The 25,114-nt window shown below is 34.5% G+C and overlaps 2 protein-coding genes across 2 annotated transcripts; one reads left to right on the top strand and one right to left on the bottom strand.

Moving 5' to 3' along the window:
- Window positions 1–6,947: 6,947 nt before the first annotated feature.
- On the top strand, window positions 6,948–7,442 carry LOC108336710 (uncharacterized). Its single transcript, XM_017573175.1, has one exon. It carries the CDS (start codon window positions 6,948–6,950, stop codon window positions 7,440–7,442), a length of 495 nt encoding a protein of 164 aa, XP_017428664.1.
- Window positions 7,443–19,242: 11,800 nt separating this feature from the next.
- On the bottom strand, window positions 19,243–20,158 carry LOC108336711 (uncharacterized). Its single transcript, XM_017573176.2, has one exon. The coding sequence runs from the start codon at window positions 20,064–20,066 to the stop codon at window positions 19,404–19,406; it is 663 nt and encodes a 220-aa protein (XP_017428665.1). The 5' UTR covers window positions 20,067–20,158; the 3' UTR covers window positions 19,243–19,403.
- Window positions 20,159–25,114: the final 4,956 nt, after the last annotated feature.

The following is a 25,114-nucleotide window of genomic DNA, read 5'->3' as shown; positions in this document are numbered from 1 at the left end:
ACCCGAAAACTCCCCTCCACCGTAGCGACATCAACCCCAACCTTGGATTCCTCTTACGAGTAACCACCTCATCTTCACCTATTTCCAATAACCAATAGATACGGCCAACGACCATCACCATACCCAACATCAGCCAACGTCCATCATCTTAACACCAAAAATCACAAAAGCAAAAAAAGGGGGAGGAGAGTTCACAGAGGAGAAAAGAGAGGACTTGGCCAACGAAAAAAAAGAGGGCTGAAAGAAAAAAAAAAGACAAAGAGAAAAGACATTGATTCAACTGGATCCTGGTATCCTGGTGGCTATCCGAGGACATCACTCGTCAGAGGAGAAAAGGGGTTGCGAAAAAGAAGAGACAGAGGAAGAGGATTCATCCCGGGAGGAACAAGAAACTTCTCGCCAAGAATAGAGAAGAAGGAGAACTCAGAAGGAGAAACGTCTTAAAGCTGCGGAGGTGAGTTTTCTTTATCTAAACTCTTGGTCGTGTCTGATGGGAATGCATGCTTCTGCTTACGTATTTAGATATGAATGTGAGATTGGGTGTGAATAAATGATGTTATGCGTATGAAAGATGTTTGATCATTACATAGCAGTTTGTGACTTCACACGTTAATCAAAATACCCAGTGTATAGTGTCTGCCCTCATCCCCGTTTCCATTCAATCGTCCTCTCTGGATTTCTCTTTTCCCGAACGTTCGCTTCCAACACCTTGCCCCCCGGCCAAACGGCCTATCTCATTCACGCCCTGCTCATCATCTCCAACGCCTTCATCCTTGTGTCACCGATAACACCGCATAACCCCACTCGTATACGCGGCCAACATCCAGCAGCCTTCATCACCTTCATCTTCATCTTTACACCTCATGACCGCGGCCAGGGGCACTGACTCCAGCCCTCTGAAACCATCCGGACCATTTTTCCTCCATATCCTCAACCCAAGCTAAATCCTCTTTTCTGTTCCAAACCCATTGTTTTCCAGTCTTAGAAAGAACCGAACCCCTCTGCTCCTCACATACACAAATTGTTTCCTCTTTCACTGGACAGAGAAACATCTTCTTCATCATTTTCCATTCTCCCCCACCTTGTACCTGAAAAACAGAAAAGAACTCACTTGGTTCCTAACCCCAACCATGCTTCCCATCACATAACTTCATTCCAGCACTCAAAATAGAAAAATGGATATCAGAGGGGTATGGGAATAATCGTCGGTTGCAAGCTCTAGGTTCAAAAAAAGGGGGAGTAACTGTCGGAATTCGGTTGGTGGCAGTGTTGTGTGAAAAAATGTAGGGGAAGGGGATTTCCCCATTGCCGGCGAAGACGAGAAAGAGGGACGAGAGAGAGGCGCCGCGGTTGGAGACAGTTCCGGTGGCGCTTGGGGTAGCCGCCGACGCCAAGACCGGAAGAGGTGGCGGCGCGGTGGCTGGTTTCGGTGGCGCAGTGGCTGGTTTCGGAGGAAGCGGTGTTCGGCGATGAACGGAAGCGTTTTTTCTCTCACGCGCGAAGAGAAGAAGAAGGAGGGGAACGTGGTGTTGGGGCCGGCGGTGGCTCCGGTGGCGTCTGTCGTCGTTGACGACGCCGCGAACCGCGGCTAGCGGTGGCCGGTTTGTGGGGAGGCTGGGTCATGGCCGTGGGTGGCAGAGATGGGCGTCTCTGTTTTCTTTCCTTCAGAAGAAATGACCCTAGGTCTCAGGGCTGCCTACCAATGAGATGAAGTTGGAGGAACCCTAATGGGTTTCTGATTAGGGTTAAGAGGCCTTGGGCCTGGGGCGGTTTGCTTCCCATTTCTTCCTGCCACACGCGCACTCCATCCACACCCCCCTCTGTTTGGATAGAAGCCCATTCCGTTCCTACAAGCCAAAGGAGCCCCAATTTTGTTCTGCAGCCCCACTTTCTCATTTGGGCACCCCCACTATTTGTTTTGTTTTTATCATTTCTATTGTTGTTATTGCTTTTATTGTTTATATTTGGTTTTATTTATTTATTCTAAATATCTATTTGTTTTAAAAAATAAAATATTTATATATAATTACAAAAAAAATACGTTTTAAAGGTTAAGCACACGTGTGATCGCTCGCATCGTCCTTGTGCTGAAACTTTTTCCTCTTTCTTAAATAAAATTACAAAAAAAATACGTTTTAAAGGTTAAGCACACGTGTGATCACTCGCATCGTCCTTGTGCTGAAACCTTTTCCTCTTTCTTAAATAAAATTACAAAAAAATACGTTTTAAAGGTTAAGCACACGTGTGATCGCTCGCATCGTCCTTGTGCTAAAAACCTTTTTTCTCTCTTAAATATAAAAATTACAAAAATACGTTTTAAAGGTTAAGCACACGTGTGATCGCTCGCATCGTCCTTGTGCTGAGACCTTTTCCTCTTTCTTAAATAAAATTACAAAAAAATACGTTTTAAAGGTTAAGCACACGTGTGATCGCTCGCATCGTCCTTGTGCTGAAACCTTTTCCTCTTTCTTAAATAAAATTACAAAAATACGTTTTAAAGGTTAAGCACACGTGTGATCGCTCGCATCGTCCTTGTGCTAAAAACCTTTTTTCTCTCTTAAATATAAAAATTACAAAAATACGTTTTAAAGGTTAAGCACACGTGTGATCGCTCGCATCGTCCTTGTGCTGAAACCTTTTCCTCTTTCTTAAATAAAATTACAAAAATACGTTTTAAAGGTTAAGCACACGTGTGATCGCTCGCATCGTCCTTGTGCTAAAAACCTTTTTTCTCTCTTAAATATAAAAATTACAAAAATACGTTTTAAAGGTTAAGCACACGTGTGATCGCTCGCATCGTCCTTGTGCTAAGAACCTTTTATCTTTCTTAAATAAAAATACCAAAAACATATAAAATCTTCAAAAACCAAAAACATCAACAATTTCAAACAGCAAACAATATTTCCTGCCAGAACTACGTGATCCTTGATTCTCCATCAAAAGTGGAGATACGTAGGAGCAAGGCCAGTCCTTGTCAGGCTCACTTTCCCAAAAATCCAAATCATTTTCCAAACAAATTCTGAAACAAATTTTCAAACAAATTTCTCAACAGTTTCTAAAAGAACTACGTAACCCTGATTTCTCATTTTTAATGAGAATACGTAGGAGCAAGGTCAATCCTTGTCGGGCCCAAAAAACTAAAAAATATATTTTGTTTATTTAGAATTTTATTTTAGGGACTAGTTAAACATTTTGAAAACCACATCATATTCGTGCATTTAGTTAAAGGTACTGCCTTCGGGCAGGCGTTGTAGGGTGCTAATACCTTCCCTACACGTAACCGACTCCCGAACCCAAAATCTGGTTTTCGTGGACCGTGTCTTATTATTTTATGGTTTTTCCGTAGTTTTCCAGAATAAACTATGGTGGCGACTCCAAATCTCTTTTCCAAATCCGTTTCTTTTTGGATCGTCGTCCCGTCGCGATTCCGGTTGCGACAACTACCAACCAAAGTACATTCTCAATTGATAGTAAAAACCATTTAATCATATGAAAGTTCCTAAATTAAATCAAAGTAAATTCTCAATTAAACCTAGAAACCCTAGAACTCATATAATCAATATGCATGTAGATTCAAACACATTATGATGCAACAATCTTTACTTTTAACAAGATAGAGATATGAAAGACATAGAGAGAGAACAACTTAAATCAATAATCAAAATAAACAATTGCATTAACTTAACGTAACCTCAGAATCCATTAGGGAATTACAGCAGAATAACCCTAGATGCTTAGCACTCCATGAACGGAGTTGAATACAAGATGAAAGAAAAGTGAGAGGAGTATGAGAGAATGAATGAATTAATTGAAGTCCCTGGGTCTCTTTATATAGGGCTTGATTGGGCTTGGACTCTGAGTATTCAGTTGACAAAATATTTTACTTATATCTTCCAAATAACTAAAAGATTTAGATAATTATAACATTATTTGGAAGATAATTTCTATTGATATTCCCAAATTAAATTAATTCAACAACTGATTTTTATCTTTTAGCTTTTCTTGACTTTCCAAAATTGCACAAATACCCTAAAATTTCCTCTATCTGCACTTTAGCCCCTTTAGAATTTCTGAAATTGCAAGAAAGCCCCTTAGTTGACCACCCTTAACTAGATTCCAAACAGCTTTGACCAGTTTTGACCAGAGAGGCGTGCCCAATGAGGGCTTCATACGTGGCTGCCCTCTTTCTCCCAAATTAGGGTTCAGATTTGGGAAAAGAGGTTGCCCATGCGCCTGCGCCGTGAAGGGATTTTTGCTAGTGTGCGAGAATGATGGTGGCTACACAACGGCGACGCTGGTTGATGGAGAAGACGACCATGCGAGGAAGTTCTCTTGATGGTGGTGTTTCGCGAATGGAGGAGGCGCTCGGTTGCGTCAATGGCTGCCTCTGGTTCTTTGTGTTTACTTTGCAGGTAGTGGAAGAAGAGATGCTCTATGTCGCGATGAAGGAAACGAAGATGGAGAAGCTTGATCTCACCGTTTGTTGATGGCGCGATGGGCATGGGGTTTCGGCGGCGGCGCGATATCGTGATGTTAATGGTGGTGCGCGACGGAGGAGATAAACTGTGGCCAGATTGGGTTTTCTGGGTTTTTGGATTTGTAGGTCTGAGATGATGATTGACCGTGGAAGAAGGTCGTGCGACGACTACAAGATTGTTGCGGCCATGGCAGCGGCGGTGCTGTAGTGGCAAAGCGCGAGTGGCGGAAAGGATGGTGACGACGTGAAGAACTCGCGAAAAAGAAAGGTGTAGTGCCGCGGTTTCATGGATGGTGTGCCAGCGGATGGAGAAGATGAACGGTGGTGATGGTTGATGGTGGCTGTCCGGCGAGAAACTCGTGCAAGGATGGTGATGAGCATGGTGCGCGACGACGACGGTTGTGCGTGACGGCTCGATGGCGCTGAGGTTGGCGGTGGAGCAGCGCGGCGGCAGTTGACGACTAGGGTTAGGAATTAGGGTTTCTCTGTTAGAGAAGATGATGATGTGGCGACATGTGGTTGGCTAGATCTGTGTGGGGAGGATTTGGACACGTGGCATGATCTAGTGGAGTCTGGTTTAGGAGGGGTATGGGTAGGGAAATTTAGGAGCTGTATTTAGAATAGGGTTACTGTTTGGCTTAGTATTGGGCCTGGTTAAGAGAAGAGGGATGTATGTAGAGAAATTGGGAGGTGCAAGGGTAAAAGTTGTCTGTTTGGCCCATCTGTACATTATTTTCGAAATAAAACCTGATTTTGGGCCTTGAATTGCCATTTGGACCAATAGAACTTATAATTTCAGCTGCAAAAATAAACATAAGAACATTCAAGAATATTTTATGCGCTAAAACTCACTTTTTACGTCTCTTTAATTCCCAAATCCAACAATTCCAATAATCACAAATTCACTTAAAATCAATCATTTAAGCACAATTATCCCGTCAAAAATTTGAATTTTAAAGCATAAATGTGGACATAAATATGCACTCATCAAGGTCATTGAGAAACTTCCACCACCAACAAATGTGAAGGAAATTAGAAGTTTTTTAGGCCATGCTGGGTTTTATAGAAGATTTATTAAAGACTTCTCAAAGATTGCTAAACTATTGAGTAATTTGTTGGTTAAAGATGTACCTTTTGTGATGAATGAAGAATATTTAAAAGCCTTTGACATCTTGAAAAGCAAATTGGTTTCAGCCTAGTGATTGTAGCTCCAGATTGGAATCAAAATTTTGAATTAATGTGTGATGCCAGTGATTATGCAATAGGTGTTGTGCTGGGTCAGAGAAAAGAGAAAGTATTTCACACTATCTATTATGCAAGCAAGGTTTTGGATGAAGCTTAGTTGAATTATGCCACCACAGAAAAAGAATTTCTTGCTATTGTGTATGCTTTGAAGAAATTTAGACCTTATCTGATTGGGTCTAAAATGATCATCTACACAGATCATGCAGCTATAAAGTATTTGCTAACCAAGCCAGATTCTAAGCCGCGATTGATTAGATAGATGCTTTTACTACAAGAGTTTGATGTGGATATCCGTGACAAGAAGGGAAGTGAAAATGTAATCGTTGATCACTTATCTAGGTTGGTTAACAGTGAAGTTACAAACAAGGAAGATTAAATATGGGAATCTTTCTCAGATGAAACACTCATGTATATCCAACAAAGGCCATGGTTTGCTGATATGACTAATTTCAAAGCTGCAGGAGTAATCCCAGAAGATCTCAATTGGCAACAAAGAAAAAAAAATTTACATGATGCCAAGCAGTTTATTTGGGATGATCCTTACTTGTTCAAGATTGGAGTTGATAACCTTCTGAAGCGGTGTGTAACAAATGAAGAAGCAGAAGGAATTCTCTGGCACTATCATGATTCACCTTATGGGAGACATTTTAATGTAGAGAGAACAACAACAAAAGTTCTCCAGTCAGGATTTTATTGGCCTACCCTGTTTAAAGATGCTCATAATCATGCCAAAAATTGTGATAAATGTCAAAGGACTGGGGCTATTTCAAGACGTCATGAAATGCCATTATAAGGCATTTTAGAGGTTGAAGTCTTTGATTGCTGGGGTATTGATTTTGTGGGACCCTTTCCACCATCTTTCAACAATGAATACATACTGGTGGCGGTGGATTATGTTAGTAAATGGGTGGAAGCCCTGGCTTGTCCCAAGAATGATGCTAGTATTGTGATTAAATTTCTGAAGAGGCAAGTTTTCACACGTTTTGGAACTCCAAGAGTACTTATTAGTGATGAAGGATCTCATTTTTGCAACTTTCAGCTTGCAAAAGTACTCAAACATTATGGTGTGACACATAAGGTGGTTGCACCTTATCATCCACAGACAAATGGGCAAGCTGAGGTGTCTAACAAGGAGATAAAAAGGATCTTGGAGAAAACAATTGCTTCGTCAAGAAAGGATTGGTCACAGAAACTGGATAATGCTCTCTAGGCATATAGGACGGCAATGAAGACATCTATGGGTTTACCACCTTTCCAGTTAGTCTATGGGAAAGCATGCCATCTGCCAGTGGAGATGGAGCATAAAGCTTTGTGGGCTCTAAAATTTTTGAATTTTGATTCCTATGATGCTCATAATAAACGCAGAAGGCAGATATTGGAGCTTGAAGAGATGCGGTTGCATGCATATGATTCATCCAGGAATTATAGAGAAAAGGTAAAATTCTATCATGACAAGAAGCTGATAAAAAAGGTTTTTAATCCAAGGCAGCAGGTGTTATTGTTCAATTTATGTTTGAAGTTGTTTCTTGGGAAGTTGAAGTCAAAATGGTCAGGACCATTTGTAGTAAAGGGTGCCCATCCCCATGGAGCAATTGAATTGGTTGATCCAGCTGCTAGTGATCCACAAAGAAGTTGGGTAGTGAATGGTCAACGTCTCAAGCATTATTTGGGAGGAGAAATGGAACGTCTGTCCACCGTGATGAAGTTGGTAGATCCATGAGCTTATTGGGTCAAGCTAGTGACATTAAAGAAGCGCTTATTGGGAGACACCCCAGTTTTCTAAACTCATTTTTTATCTTTATTTTGCTTCTGTTTTTAGAATAGGTGTTGATGTACTCAGTTTGAAACTTATATCTGATGTGATGGTTTGACATTGATTTGCATGTGACGAGTATTTCTTGATGATGCTTTGATATTGATTGATGTTGAGATGTTTCACATGATGTTTGATATTCAGGTCGTTGTTCACAAACAGTGTGAACAAATGCATGATGTTATGATTGTGATTATGATGCTAAGCAAGATGTGTATTTGGTGTATGTGGAACATTGAATTAACTTGTGTGAGGTTTTAAACTCTAAAGTATTTGTTTGAATGATTGTTATTCTTTTGAAAGCATGAATGATTTTGCCCAGGTTTCTATGATTGAACTACTTGCTTGCTTGTGTCACATGATCAAGGCCATTTTTTATTACCCTTTTTCTAGCCAATGCATGATTTTTACCCAAATAAAAAAGAGCATGAAGTGTTCTACCCTTTTTGAACCTCAAGCCTTAAACAGATCCTTTGTGAAAATCTTTACCTTGAGTTAAGTTGAGAATCATTGTGTGGTATTGCTAAAGGTTCAAGTTTGGGGTTGATTGGGAGAATTGAAAAGGAAAGTAATGAAAAACATTGAGCTAAGTTTTGAGCAAGTATGAAGTATGAGAAAAGAAAATAAAATGCAAGTTAAGAAAAGCTCAATGCAAAAAGGGGAAAGTTGGGAATGAGTGATATTGGTTTGTCTAAAGAGAGATTGTACTTGAATGATAAATTTATGAATGACTCTCTTAACTCAAGGATTTTGTGATCTTGAAAAACCAATTTTTCTTCTTAGCCCAACCACGTTACAAGCCATGGAAAGTCCTTGTGATGATACTTGTCTGTGAGTAGGATTAATTGTGTGAAATGAAAGACAATTTTGTTCTATGTGACATTGGGATAGTATAGTGAAAGAGTGACCTTTATATACACTTGTGTGATTGAGTGAAACACTTTGTCTGGTGAGGAAGAGTTCCATGAATACATGATTACATCTATGTTTAGTTAATTGATCATTCATGAGAATAACATCTATTGGATATTATGTGATTATGTGAACAACATGATGAGTGATCAAGGCATATGCATATCTTGACTGAATTCTGTTTGATAAGCTGATTTGAGTAATTACTTGTCTTGGAAGAAAGAGTTTTTGAATGTGTTGAACCATTGTATTGATTGATGAAAGACTGAGTTATATCTTGTTTACTTGAGGACAAGAAAAATTTTAAGTTTGGGGTTGTGATAACGGTTGAAAAACCGTTATTTTTATACTTAATTTTGATATTAAAAACACCCTTTATGACTTAGAAGTTAACTTGAAATCATGCTTTTGATTAAGTTGTGAGAATAAAAGAGTTGAATGGGTTTTGTGCTTGTTTTTCCTTGTTTTGACAGGAATTAAGATGAATTGGATGAAGAAGTTGAAGTAGCAAGGAGCTGGAGTCAGGAAAGGCTGGAAAAGTGGCACATAGAAGAATCGTAGATAGCGCTGAGCGTCAGTTTGGGGCGTTGAGCACCAACCTAGAGGTGAAAGCACTGTTTCACGCTTGGGCGCCACCGTTGAGCGCCAGTCTGGTAGTGCAACCATTGTTTCACGCCTGGGCGCCACCGCTGAGCGTCATTCTGGTAGTTCAACCATTATTTCACGCTTGGGCGCCACCGCTGAGCGCCAGTTGGTTTTGAAAGCATTGTTTCACGCTTGGGCGCCACAACTTAGGGTCATTTGAGTGTCGCAGCTACCGTTGAGCGCCCTTTTGGGGCGTTGAGCGCTGACGACGTGGGCTTGGGCCATTTTGCTGATATTTTTCTGAACTATTTAAGGTTTTGGACGACTTAGGGTTCATATCTTTTGACAGAAAGAGGCGAAAACACACTCCTTTAACCCCTCGGAGGTGGATTTTGGATGCGAAAGCTCCGATCTTCAACTTTTAGGGTTTTATCTTTCATTCTTTTCATTATTTTCATCTAGTTTCACCATGTGTATGGTGAGCTAAACCTCCACTGTTGTTGGGGAAACAATATAATCCTTTGAAACTCTCATGTATTGAATTGATTCTTATTATAAATGCTTTACTTCATTAATTGTTAGGGTTTTTCCTCTACACTCTATGCATGCTTTGTTTAACCCATTCAATTGCATGATCATTGATTTTGTCACTATGGACACATATGAGAAAATCTAGAACTGGAGAAATTCTCCCAAATGCAATATTACCTAGACATAGAGATAGGAGGGTTGGTTGCCTTTAAGCTTCTATGCGAATGTAATGCATAATTAATTGCTAGGGATACAAGACATTGTGAACTAGTAATTAAGAATAGGTTTTCTTCACCGAGACATCGGGTTTAAGGTAAATTAGAAAGTGACATTAACATTAATGAAGAAGATGAATTCATAAATACATGAGAGTGGATAGGATAAGTCGAAAATCCCAAGCACATAATCATTCCATATTTTATATCAATCACCTTTGCATCTTTCAAGTCAATTGATCAACACTTGCATTCATATTTATTTTTCATAATATAAACATAATGATTTTGTTTACAAGTCCTTATTAATTAAGAAACCATATGAATGTCTAGGTCGTGAGTCTCTTAGGAAACGATACTTGGTCTTACCATTTATTATTACTTGATACGATTTGGTACACTTTCCGGAGTGTTAACAACAGCAAACCAAGATTGGTCTCTTCTACAATTTGATGTGAAAAATGCTTTCCTACATGGAGAAATTTTAGAAGAAATTTATATGGATTCTCCACCAAGCATGAAAGATTCAATTGGAATGGAGGTTTATAAATCAAAGAAGACTCTATATGGATTAAAACAATCCCCAAGAGCATGGTTTGGAAGGTTTACCAAGTCTATGAAGGCTTTTGGCTATAGAGCAAGTAACTCTGATCACACCTTATTTTTGAAGAGAGGGAAAAGAAAAATTATAGCTTCGATTATGTATGTAGAGGACATGATTGTTACAGGAAATGACCAAGATGAGATTTATAGTTTACAAAAATACCTTGCATCTGAGTGTAAGATGAAACAACTTGAAAACCTCAAATAATTTTTGGGTATTGAAGTAGCTAGATCAAAACAGGATATTTTCCTATGCCAAAGAAAATATACTATTGACTTACTATCAGAAACTGGGTTGCTTGGGAGTAAACTAGTTGATACACCAATTGAACAAAATTATAAACTCTTTCAATGCTCAAATTCAAAGAGCATAGAACGTAGTCCAACCTTCGGTCCTTCTGAAGCCGAGAAGGAGACTCCCAAGCATCCGAGATGTGAAAAGAAAAAAGGGACCTTTCTCTAAGCCATTTGAAGTAAACAGGGATAAGGACAAGAGGTTCGCTACCGAGCTCGATGCTTTGAATAGGACCCACGGGGCGGTAATCTCAGATGCAGCAAAGAAAGAGGAAAGGCAGTGAAGGCTATTCCTGTCAAAGACCGTCTTTTTCCAAACACCGTATTCTTGCAAAAACCGGAGAATCCAATCCGCATAAATCTGGTCAGAATAGCCCTTCCTCTACCGTACCTCTGATCAGTTCTTCAGAAAGCATTCCATAAATAAAAGGGTGAGAACAGTAGCCTCAGTACCAATGAGCCGGTTGAGATCAGGAAAGAAGACCGACCAGATATTCAGCAAAGGCTGGTAGGAAAATTAATTTATTTGTCACATATGCGTTCAAATATTACCTATGCAGTGAATGTTGTTAGTCAATTAATGCATGACCCACGAAAGCTTTATATGGATGTTGTTGAGAGGATTTTGAGACATTTGAAGTCCGCTCCTGGAAAAGGAATTTTGTTCTCAAATCATGGAATCTTAAAGGTAGAAGGGTACATTGATGCAAATTGGACAGGTTCAAAAAATGATAGAAGATCTACCTCTGGATACTTTACTTTTGTAGGAGGGAATCTTGTAACTTGGAGGAAGAAAAAATAGCATGTAGTAGCAAGATCTAGTGCTGAAGTAGAATTCAGAGGCATGACACTAGGTATATGTGAACTTTTGTGGATTAAAATGGGTTATCAGATTTGGGCTTTAAACCAAATGAAACTGAGTTTGTACTGTGACAATACGTCGACTATAACAATTGTTCATAATCTTGTGCAAAATGATAGAACAAAGCATGTGGTGATTGATAGACATTTGATCAAAGAGAAGCTTAAAGCTGAAATAATTTCTTTTCCTTTTGTAAGATCAAAATTGCAGTTGGCTGATGTTCTCACCAAAGGAGTGTCAAGAAGATTGTTGAATGAGTCTCTATTCAAGTTGGGAATGTGTGATATCCATGCACCAACTTGAGTGGGGGTGTTTAAATATGTCAAATATTCTATTAGTAAATACTAGGTAATGGAATATTGTGTTGGCTATAATTTAGGCATTATTATATTTTGTGGGGTTGTAATTCCTGTAATAGATGAAGAATTATAGGACCCATAAACACACACACCCCAACACACATAGACACACCCCCCCCCCCCCCCCCCCCAAACACACACACACACACACACATACACACACAAACACAGACACACACAGACACAGACACACAGACATACACACACACACAAACACACACACACACAGACAGACACACACAAACACAGACACACACACACAGACACACACACAGACACACACACACACACACACACAAACACACACACACACACACAGACACACACGCACAGACACAGACACACACATACACACACACATACAAACACACACACACACACAGACGCACACAGACACACACCCACACACACACACACACAAAGACACACACACACAGAGACACATACAGACACACACAAACACACACATAGACACACACAGACACACACGCACAGACATAGACACACAGACACACACACACACACACACAAACACACACAGACACACACACAGACACACACACAGACACACACACACACACACACTCACACAGACACACACACGTACATGTGAATTATTCTTTAAATCTTTTTTTAATCTAATCCCTAATCTAAGCACATCTTTATTTATGATTGAAGGAAAAATTAGTTGGTATTTTTAACTCATAACAATGATTATTATTAAATAAAATTAATTATTGTGATTACTTATTTTATTTATAGTCTATCAAAAAGTGTAAGTTGTACATTTTATCGATGATTATGTTGAACAAATACTAAATGTTTCATAAAAGTTTGTTCTCTAATTATATCTATTCACATGAAAATGTTTTTATTTTTCATGAGATGTTAGTAACGAAACATATATGTTTGGTATCATTGTTTTTACTTATCTCGTATTCTTTTCTTTGTTGTATAACTGGACTTGCAATTTCGTGAATTGAGGTGTTCATGTACAAGGTGAGTCATGATGTTTTCCATAAAACTCTAATATAAAAAGGTTAACTTTATATTTACTTTCAAGGTCTTCATAGTGTCTTGCACGCTATGTACGAAGTAGGTCTTTGTTTTAGTGTAATTATTTTGTAGTTTTTTTAGATAATATTAGATGCTAAAGTTTGTCAATCTTTAATAGAATGAATTCTTGTCACTTTTCACTATTTTCTATTCACTAATAATTCATTTATGGATGAAGGAAAAAACACTTTATTTTTAACCAATACTCAATATTGTATGTAAAAGAAAACTAATTACCGTTATTTTCTTATTTATTGTGATCAAAGTCTCACTATCTTAGCAAACTGTTTTAGATGATTTTTTTTTCATTGAAAACTTTAAATTAGTTAGTAATTCTATTAAAATACTACATTGTCATGTCAAATTTAAAATATTTAACAATTTTATTATTCTAAGTAAATTTTAAAAATTGTTTTAAAAAAATTATATGTTATGATTATTAAGTTTATTAAAAAAAGTATGTGGTTGTTCGATGTTCAATCAATTAGCACATAATCCCCTACATAAATAGGTGAGAATAAAACAATTTTTAACATAAGTGTTTGGTATTATTTTCTCTCTCTTATTTTCCATCATTTCATATTCACCATCAAGATTTCTGAAATATATATATATATATATATATATATATATATATATATATATATATATATATATATATATATATATATATATATATATATATTTCAACACTTTTGCAATGTCTTGAGAGATTCTCATGAAGGGGCAAGTCATTTTCAATACAAGTTATTTCGATATCAAATACTTTTATGGTCTCCCTCTCATACATTTGTTAAGTTGTCACTTTAAAAACTCTTATACTAGTTGATTTTTTCATGATTTTCATGTCATCTTCTTGAATAAAAAGTTATAGAATGAGAAATGGTAAGAGATATTATTTGAATCTATTATCATTATGAAATAAAGATATTATCATGAGTACTATTTTCACATGATGTCTTCTAGAATCAATTGTTATATTTGTCTTTATAGTATGTCCACTCAATTTACACAAAAATCTCACCTTAATACAATTTTCTAAGAATAAAATAATTGTCGACATAATTGTTTGGTTATTATTTTCTCTCTCTTGTCTTTAGTCATTTCATATTCACTTTCAAGATTTCTAAAGTATATATATCCTACACACTCTTTGCAATGTCCTTTGAGAGATTCTCATGAAAAGTCAAGTCATCTTTATCGTGAGTTGTTTCAATATCAAACACTTTATGGAGTCTCTCTCATACCTTTAGTAAGGTGTCATTTTAAAAACTCTTCTATTAGTTATTTTTTCTTGAGATTTTCATGTCATCTTCTTGAATAAAAAGTTATAGGAAGATAAATGATAAGAGATGTATTGAGTGCATTATCATTATCAAATAAAGGTTTTCTCATGAGTACAAAAACAATATTTTCACATGACATCTTATAGCATCAATTGTTATATTTACTTGTATAATACGTCAATTCAATTTACACAACACATAAGTCTCATCTTAATACAATTTTATAAGAATAAAATTATTGTTGACATAAGCGTTTGATATTATTTTTTGGGTTAAATATGTTTTTAGTCCTTATACTATCGCGCGATTTTGGTTTTAGTCCCTCTTTCAAACTAAGGTACATTTTAGTCCTCCTCCTTAAGGAAACTTTGATTTTAGTCCTTCAAAATTAACACCGTTAAAAACCAGCTGTCGTGGCTAACGGTAGACTGACACGATTTTTTTTTGCACTGAGTCCGTGATTCTCACCTTTTCTCCATCTCTCTTCCTCGTCTCTTCCTTCCATCTTCCACCCAACCTCCCCACCCTCTCCAAAAAGGTCATTGACGCTGTGCAACTTGGGTGGTCTGCGGTGGAACAAACAAATTAGGCTGTTGAGGTTGCTGGGGTGGAGTAGGAGCACCATAACCTCTTCCGTATCTAGGATCAAATGGTTGTTGATAGCTATCAGGATATTAAATTCCAGAAACACCATCCTGCACTTGAATGGGTACTGATGATGAAACACATGGAATAATTTCATTGAATGCCCCCATTTCTTTTAATGCCTTTATGTTTAAGAATGCCCCATTTCTCTTTTTAATGCCTTTTAATGCCTCATCAAAGCCTGGTGGAAAGGAGCGTTTGAATCACTCTCTTCCCACCAACAAAATAGAAAACCAATAGTTTCATAGAATTCACTCATTATGGTGGTTTATTTACAGAAGTTGAGATGATAAGACGGTAAGTGATTATTTACATGAAAGTAGATATTTATTTTAAATTAAAACCTTATTATTTCAATCTCATTTGTAATTCTTTTAATTGATATGATTTATTGTTTTGGATTCCAGTGAATATATTTCATTATAGGGCTGACTACGTTCCAAGCAAAAATATCTCCTTCATGAGAGTGCGACTTATCTGAAAGTGCAGGATTAAGTTGTTATTATATTGATACTCTCACATGTAAGTTTATATGATGACTTGGTATAAGTAAAATATTGGACACCTTCAATAAATCAAATTAGTTGCAGAATATGATTGATCGGAATTCTGATTAAATATTATTTGTCAAGAATAAGATTTTAAAGATACTCACAATTCCACCTGATTCTTGTGAATTTAGTTTATTGTGGATAAGAACTTTAAAGAAAATGTTTGATGAAAAAAACAGAGGACAAAGTTAAGCTTTAACCATTTGCAAAGAAAACTATTTATCTGAAAGTATCAGTTACAAGTAACCCATATAAAAGGAAGTTTCAATAATATTCGGATTCGGTAACTCGTGAATTGGGATATGCGAAGACCTAAATCGACAAGAGACTTCATAGAAACTCAGAATTGGGATATGATTATTCGTTCTAAAGTAAACCAGGGACATACTAATGGACAATACGGTTATGGTGCTCCTGCTCCACCCAACCTCAACAGCCTAATTTGTTTGTTCCACCGCAGACCATCCAAGTTGCACATCGTCAATGACCTTTTTGGAAAGGGTGGAGAGGGTGGGTAGAAGATGGAAGGAAGAGACGAGGGAGAGAGAGGGAGAAAAGATGAGAAACACTGACTCAGCGCAAAAAAAGAAAATCATGTCAGTCTACCGTTAGCCACGTCAGCTGGTTTTTAACGGTGTTAAATTTAGAGGACTAAAATCAAAGTTTCCTTAAGGAAGAGGACTAAAATGTACCTTAGTTTGAAAGAGGGACTAAAACCAAAATCGCGTGATAGTATAGGAACTAAAAACATATTTAACCCTTATTTTTTCTCTCTTATTTTCCATAATCTCATATTCACCTTAAAGTAATTAAAGTATATGATGAAGATTTTCATGAAGGGACACGTCATCTTCAATGCAAAATGGACAAACTTTCCTAATTAATTATTGTGATTACTTATTTTAATTATAGTCAATAAAAAAATTTAAGTTGTAAATTTTATGTAATTCATCATAATAAACTTTGATGATTAGGTTGAATAAACATTAAAAAAATGTTTCATAAAATTTTGTACTATAATGATTAGTTTTTTCAGAAAAAATATGGTTTTTTTAATATCTATTCAATCAACATGAAAATCTTTTCAGTTTTTAGAGGATGTATGGAGACATCGTTTGGTACTATTTTTTTTTTATTTAGTGTTATTTTCTTTATTGTATAACTGGACTTGTAAAACTATTTCGGGAATTGAGGTGTTAATTTACCAGGTGATCCATGATGTTGTCCATAAAAAGATTAACTTTATATTCACTTTCAAGGTCTTCAAAATGTTTTGCACGATGTATTAAGTGGTTTTGTTTTAGTATAATTATTTTGTAGTTATTTTTAGATAATATTATATTCAAATATTAGTTAGGAAAGTTTGTCCATCTTGAATACAATGAATTCTTGTCACTCTTCACTATTTTTTGTTCACTAATAATTATGAAGGAAAAATCACTTTATTTTTAACCAATAATCAAGATTGTAGGTAAAAGAAAACTAATTACCTTAGTTGTCTTTATTTATTGTGATCAAAGTCCCATCTCCTCATCTCTTAGTAAACCATAAATGTTTTAGATGATTTATTTTTTAATTAAAACTTTAAATTAGTTGGTAATTCAATTAGAATACTACATCCTCATGTCAAATTTAAATCTTTTAACAATTTTGCTGAGTAAATTTTAAAAAAGGTTTCAAAAAATTATGTTATTATTAAGTTTCTTAAAAAAAATTACTTGATTGTTCAATATTCAATCAATTAGTACATAATCTTCCATATAAAAGAATAAAATAATTGTTGACATAAGTGTTTTGTACTATTTTTTCTATTTTATTTTCTGTCATTTCATATCCACCTTTAAGATTTATGAAGTATATATATTTTAGGTACTTTTGCATTATTCTTTGAGAGATTCTCGTGAAGAGAAAAGTCATCACTGCAAGTTGTTTCAATATAAAAACACTTTATTGGAGTCTCTCTCACTTTTTTTAAGGTGTCACTTCAAAGACTCTTATACTAGTTGTTATAGAAACAGAAATGGTAAGAGATGATTTGAGTGTATTATCATTATGAAATAAAAGTATTATCATAAGTATGAGGGTAATATTTTCACATGATGTTTTTTAGTATCAATTGTTATATTTATCTTTATAGTATGTCCATTCAATTTACATAGAAATCTCATCTTAATACAATTTTCTAAGAATAAAATAATTGTTGGTATAAGTGTTTAGTACTATTTTCTATCTTTTATCTTCAATAATTTCATATTCACTTTTAAGATTTCTAATATATATATATATATATATATATATATATATATATATATATATATATATATATATATATATATATATCTATATCTATATCTTACGCACTCTTTGTAATATTCTTTGAGAGATTTTCGTGAAAAACCAAGTCAACTTCAAAGTAAGTTGTTTCAATATCAAACACTTTTATGGAGTCTCTCTCATACTTTTGTTATGGTGTCGTTTTAAAAACTCTTCTATTAGTTATTTTTTCGATGTCATCTTCTTAAATAAAAAGTTATAGGAAAAGAAATGGTAAGAGATATCTTAGGGTACTATCATTACGAAATAAAAATCTTTTCATGAGTAAAAAATAATATTTTTACATGATATCTTATGACATCAATTGTTATATTTATCTTTATAATATATCCATTTAATTTGCACAACACACAAGTCTCATCTTAATAGAATTTTATAAGAATAAAATAATAGAATTTTATAAGAATAAAACGATTGTTGATATAAGTATTTGGTACTATATTTCCTTTCTTATTTTTCATCCTCTCATATTCACCTTTTAGATTTATATATATATAAATATATATTCTACGTACCATTACAATGTTGTACAATGTTATTCGGGAGATTTTCATGAAGAAACAAATCATCTTTAATACAAACGATTTCAATATCAAATACTTTTATGAAATTTCTCTCCTACCTTTTTTAAGCTGTTTTTATTTGAAAACTTTTTTGCTAGTTATTTTTTTTCAAGATTTTGATGTCCTCTTAAATAAAAATTTCCTCATTTTCATTATAAAATAAATGTTATATAAGGACAAGATTTTCCTATAATGTCTTCCTGCGTCCATTATTATATTATATTTTATAATATGTTCATTCAATTTGGACATAATTTTCACACTAATACAATTTTATTTATAAGAATAAAATTACTATTCACATAAGTATTTGATAGTATTTTTTTCTTATCTCACACCATTTATTTGTCATACAATTGGACCTATAAAATTTTAGTATAAAAAAGTTAACTTCAAATTCACCTTCAAAGTAGTTTAAGAATCTGACATTTGTAAAGTCTTTTGAGAAATTCTTATTATCTCCAATGTAAATTGCTTCAATATCAAACACTGTAATAAAAATTCTCTTGTTCTTTTCTTTTAGACTTAACTTTAAAACCTCTTCCGTTGGTATTTTCTAAATATTTTTAAATCATTTTTTTAAAAGAAAAAGTGATAGAAAGAAGAATGATAAATAATGATGTGATGTCATTGTGAAATAAAGTTCTTGGAAGGAATTCAATGATAAAGAATTTTATAAGATGTTTCCAAGCATGTGGTTGTTCTCCATGTGAATAGATTTTACAAGACACAACTTAATATTGATGCAAGAAAATTTGTTAATCTTGAATAAATTTATTTAATAAAATTCAATATATTATCTGCACGATCACAAGATATATTATTTTTGATAATTTTTGTCCATTTAAATATTCAGATTGGGCGACTTCATCAAAGGTGAAAGTGAAGCAGAAACAAAGGATCGCCAGAACTTAAACCTAAACCAAAATCTCTTCCAATTTCAAAGATCACAAAAACACCATCGAATTAGCAAGTGTGAATTGTAATTGGATCTAAAGGTGTTGCGGAAAGATGAAACTGTAACTCGAACACGATAGCATGAACACCATAGCATGAAAAACGGTTCAAGATCTCAATTGGTTTTGGGCGAAGAATCCAACCTGTGTAGGGCTTGTTCAGCCACGTGCAATTGGGGTTTCAATTCGAGAGCCTGCTGGTAGGCCTTAACGGCGTCATCGTTCATCTTCTTCCGCTCCAAGCAATCTCCGAGAGAGAAGAAAGCCTTCGCGTTGTTGGGGTTGAGTTTGACGGACTCGGAGAGATCGGCGAGGGCCGAGTCGACCCGGGCGCGCTGCGTCGAGGCGAGTCTGAGTTCGGCGCGTTTCAGAAGCGCGTCGGCACGCTCGGAGGGGGAGAGGGAGGTGGCGGCGAGGGGGGAGAGGGCGTCGTCGAGGGAATCGAGGGCGGCGGAGCGGAGGCCGAGGAAATCGAGGGCGAGGGCTTTGAGGAGGTGGGGGGCGGCGTCGCGGGGGTCGAGGGCGATGGCACGTTGGGCCTGGGCCTGGGCTTCTTTGGCGAGGGCCTTGGATTTGGAGGCGCGGGCTCGGGCGAGGAGTTGGGCCCCTTGGACGAAGTGGCGCTTGGCTTGGATGTCGGCGCGGTTGCGGAGACGGAGGTCAGACCAGAGCTTCTTGGGGACGTTGTGCATGAAGAGGTAGAAGAGGAACATGACGAGGAGCATTCCGACCTGCAAAACGATGTCGTTGGAGGCCCAGTTCTCTTTGGATTTATCCATTGAGCTGCAGAGAAGAAGCTCTTCTTCTGTACCTGCCTCTGCTGGCTTTCATTTATACTTGAACAACAAAATTCTTTGTCAAAAGACTGAAAAACCTCCATAGCCATTTAAAAGATTATCTGAAGAAATAATAATTAGTCAAAATTACTAATAAAAAATTAAGGTGCAAATGAAGGAAGATGGAGGAGTTAGACATGAATTACTTCGTTTATATATATATATATATATATATATATATATAGCTGTGAGATAATAGTATTTGAAATATATTTCTATTTTGATAAATAGATGTAAATTCATAAGTTGAATATTGATTGAGTGGATATTTTGTAGGATGTTTGGATCCACGTGTATACCATGGAAGAAAAGAAAATATGGCTCACAAAGATTAAGCACTCTTCATTTTTCGATTTAGAAGTTTGAGTAAAAAAATGTAAGATAAAAAGTGTGGGGGACGCCGAGGCGTGTTTCCTTTTGTGTGTGAAAAAAAAAATCAGATTTTTGTTTTAATACTGTTTTTATGCAGTATTTTAAAGATATATTCATTTTAATATATTAAAAACTTCTTTATATATTTTACAATATCAAAATTAAAATTAATGTATTTCAATGTGTTAGGAAGGCTTAAAACTCACCGAAATCCATTATAAATATGTTTTAGTAGTAATTAATATTTTTCCTTTTATTACTTTGACTTTCTTAATGATTTAAAATGTTTTAGGAGAATATGTTTTTTATTTCATATTTCTTATCTTTTAAGTGTTAGAAGATGTATCTGATTTATATTCCAAGAGAGAAAAAGAGGACAATTTTTCTAAAAATTTTATTAAAAGATTATAATGTTCTTAATGAAGTGGGAAGAAAGAAAATTAGTTTTAATATCTTTAAAATAATTCTCACGAAATCCATTTATAATTTAATAATTATTAAATTATAAATGATTTATACTAAAATCTTTATATAAATTATATGAATTAATATTAAATTTAAAATTCGATTTGAAGATTTAATATTAAATTTTAAATACACATTATATATTAAATTTATCATGTCATTATTCTTCATTGAATTTTATTAGAAGATTCGATCACTTGCAAGTTATCTAATAACAAAATTTCTTCTATATATCACAAATTATATAACTTAACTTTAGTTAATGCTATACTATATTTCTTTAATTTTCTTTTAAAGATACATAAAGTCATTTCATTACACAAAACAATAATGTATATTATAGCACTCAATCTGAATGTGAAAATAAACAAAAGTATCTTAAAATCATAAATATCAAAGTAAAATAAACATTATGACCATAATGTTTATATACACCAAACTACATTATTAACAATGACTTATCCATTAAGCTCATTCTTTCAACATGACCAGTACAATGAATGTCTGGGGTGATAAACCTTTAGTTAACCAATTTGCTATCATTAAGCTTGTATCAATATTCTTAATCGACATCTTTAATTAATGTATTCCACTTTAATTAATAAATATTTCAAATTTGTGTTTTGTTTCAATAGAGTATTTATCATTCTTAGAAAAGAAAATGATTAGAGAATCATTACAATAAATCCTTACTGTTTAGTTATACTACCAACGATATCAAACCCTAAAGTAAAGTTTCACAACCAAAATAATAGAATTATGACCTCAAAGCATGCAACAAATTCAATCTCCATAATAGGAGTGAGAATCACAACTTTGTTTTCACTTTTTCACATTCTCCTCTAGCCAAAAGAAAGATGTACCCAAATGGGGATTTCCTTAAATCCACACATCTAGTAAAATCTGAATATGAATAGTCAATTACTTCAAGATGATATGACCTTCTATATGTGAGCATGTAATCATTTGTGCATTGTGAATACCTAAGAACTTTCTTTGTAATTTATAGTACTTTTATGAGAAAGCTAATGTTAGTAACCTTTTTGAATCTACAAAGCACTTTTCCATTTTGAATTTCTCTAATACTTTACTAATTTATGTTTTTGAGACAATCTCAACTGTCCTAGTGATTTGTCACCTGGTACTTCTATTCCTATGACATATGATGCATCCCCCATATCTTCCATTTCAAAATTATTAGAGAGAAAATTCTTTACAACATGTATCATATGGACATTATTAGTAACAAGTAAAATTTCATCAACATATAAGATTAAAATTATAATCTTGCCCCAACTAACCTTTATGTAGATACACCGATCAAAAACATTTTCTACAAAACCATATGACCTGATGATATCATTAAACTTGAGATACCATTGTCTAAAAGTCCGATTTAGTCCATATATTGACTTCTTTAATTTACACATCACGTTTTCCTTTTCTTTGGAAAGAGACCTTCAAATTTGTCTATATAAATTTCTTCTTCTAAGTCATCATTTAAAAATGTAGTTTTTACATCCATTTGGTGAAACTTTAAATCATAATGAGCTACTAAAGCCAAAACAATTCTCATAAAGAACTTCTTAAGAAATAAGTGAGAATGTCTCTTTATAATGAATGTCATTTTTTTAGTGAAATCTTTAGAAACTAATCTAACTTTATTCTTTTTGATATTGTCTTGTGAGACTTGGTCTTAAAGGCCCGTTTACAATTAACTCTCTTTAAACCTTTAGGAAATTAAACTCTATCTCATACTTTATTGTCACCCCTTTTTCAACTCTTCTTTCAAAACATTCAATCACTTTTATGAATTGTCACTTTTCATAAATTGTTTAAATGAAATTGGATACTCAATACTTAATTCACATTCATTTTCACTATCTTTCTACCTCATCAACTGGAAAAATCATTTATAAAGGTAAAAAATCCACAAATATCAATATGTATTAATTTTAAAAGTTCATTGCTTTTAGTAGCAAAAAGTTTAGAAATTTGTTTGGTTTGCTTTCCTTTAATGCAATCCAAACATATATTTCAGTCACCAAAATTCAATTTAAGTAAAATTTTATTTTTTTATTAACCTCGTTATTCTTTATTTGGATATGTAACATACTCTTTAATGCTAAAAATAAGCACAATTATTTTCATGCACATGCTTACTACTAATAACATATTTAACATGAAATAAGGATTTCATTATCTTTACATTAAGATTGAAACAATATATGTAAGATCCTTGAAAATATTTGTTAGATACTAGAAAAAAAAAATAAAAATTAGTGAATAGTAAATTGTGAATAGTAAAAAGTGAATAGTAAAAAAAAAAATTATTTTTGGAAAGGATAAGTGTTACACGTAGCTTTGAGATCAGAATTCACCAATTTGCAAATAAAAAAATTATTTTTGTAATAGTAAAATGAATAAAAAAATGAATAGTAAAAATGAATAGTAAAAATGAATAGTAAATTTTTTTACTATAAATAGCCAAGGGGGGAGGCTGAAAATTTACACCAAAATTCTAGAGAAATTGTGAGAGAAGAGAGTTGGAGTAAATTCTAGTTGAAGAGGGGAAATTCTGGAGGTTTCCGGAGAACGGTTTGAGAAGAGGAAACTAAGTCTGGAATAGAGGTAAGGGGAGCTAACTTTGAGTATTTCCCTTTGTATTATCTTGAGTCTTGAATATGCTATATTTTGCTTTTGTCTGATCTTAAATCTTGAATATGGAGTATTTTGTTTCTGTATGATCTTGAATTTAAATGAGAGTATGCTTTTGTGTTGATATCCAAGTGTGATAGTTGTAAAATGTGATGTTGATTATGTTATGCCATTTGTATGTTATTAGTTGTTTATTTTTGTATTTTGGAAGGATTAGAAATTGTCTAACCGGCTTTGCCAGATTCAATTTCTTGTTTCCCCAAACATTTTATTGCTTTCCTTATTTATTTTTATTGTATTTTGGAAGGATTAGAAGTTGTCTAACCGGCTCTGCCAGATTCAACTTCTTGTTTCCCCAAACTATTTATTGCTTTACTTATTTATTTTATTGCATTTTTGGAAGGATTAGAAGTTGTCTAACCGGCTCTGCCAGATTCAACTTCTTGTTTCCCCAGACATGTTAATGTTCGTGTTATTTAATTATATTGTATTTTTGGATGGATTAGAAGTTGTCTAACCGGCTCTGCCAGATTCAACTTCTTGTTTCCCCAGACATGTTAATGTTCGTGTTATTTAATTATATTGTATTTTTGGATGGATTAGAAGTTGTCTAACCGGCTCTGCCAGATTCAACTTCTTGTTTCCCCAGAAATTTTATTGTCTTATCTATTTTTTTATTGATCTTTGTGGAAGGATGAGAAGTTGTCTAACCGGCTCTGCCAGATTCAACTTCTTGTTTCCCCTGAATTTTTATATTAATATTATTTTGATGGTAAGGGCAACTAATTATTTTTGTATGAATTTATAAATATACGAATGTTGAACTGGTGTTCTCTTGCGAAACTGTTTTATGACTTTTATTATATTGGGTGTTATAACTGAAACTGTTAAATTGTACATGTTGAGATGCGATGAATTTATTGAATGAGTTTGTTGGCTGAAATTGATCTTGTTGGAAGGTCTAGAGTAAGGGTTCTGTAATTGCTTATATATGAGTATTAAATAGATATACAGATACTGTTTGAGGTTGTTGTGAGAGGAAGTAAAAATATTAAAATTAGGCATTTTAGATTTAGAGCATAAGACAACAAGGTAGATAAATTAAATAAATAAATTGATTAATTATTGAGGGCCTCCCTTTGTTGGTAGGATAGAGGAACCTTAAAAACCTGAGTTGGCACATCCCTGATCATAGAGCAGCCCTGGCCTGGTCCAGTCAGTTGTGACTAGTCATATGTGCTGGCGTCGAAGGTGAGTATGATGCGTTCAGACATCTGGGTCTTCTCCGGTGACCAATTGGAGTAAAGAAAAATCTCTACTAGGATGAAAATAAAATAAAACAAGTTGATTGTAGATGCATAATATTATCATGGTAAAAATTTCATATATATTTTATTTATTATTACATTGAGCCCAGACTTTAATATGTAGTTCCTACGATATGTTGATATATTTTGGTTGATCCATGATCTTTGTTTGGTGAAAATATGTTGAGT

This window comes from Vigna angularis, chromosome 7, assembly GCF_016808095.1.
Source record: "Vigna angularis cultivar LongXiaoDou No.4 chromosome 7, ASM1680809v1, whole genome shotgun sequence".
NCBI classification, from domain to species: domain Eukaryota; kingdom Viridiplantae; phylum Streptophyta; class Magnoliopsida; order Fabales; family Fabaceae; genus Vigna; species Vigna angularis.
The sequence above is the reverse complement of the archived record's forward strand: the minus strand, read 5'-3'. Positions and strand labels throughout refer to the sequence as shown.

Coding starts and splice junctions, on each gene's coding strand:
- LOC108336710 (XM_017573175.1), top strand. CDS start 6,948: ATGAAGACATCTATGGGTTTACCACCTTTCCAGTTAGTCTATGGGAAA.
- LOC108336711 (XM_017573176.2), bottom strand. CDS start 20,066: ATGGATAAATCCAAAGAGAACTGGGCCTCCAACGACATCGTTTTGCAG.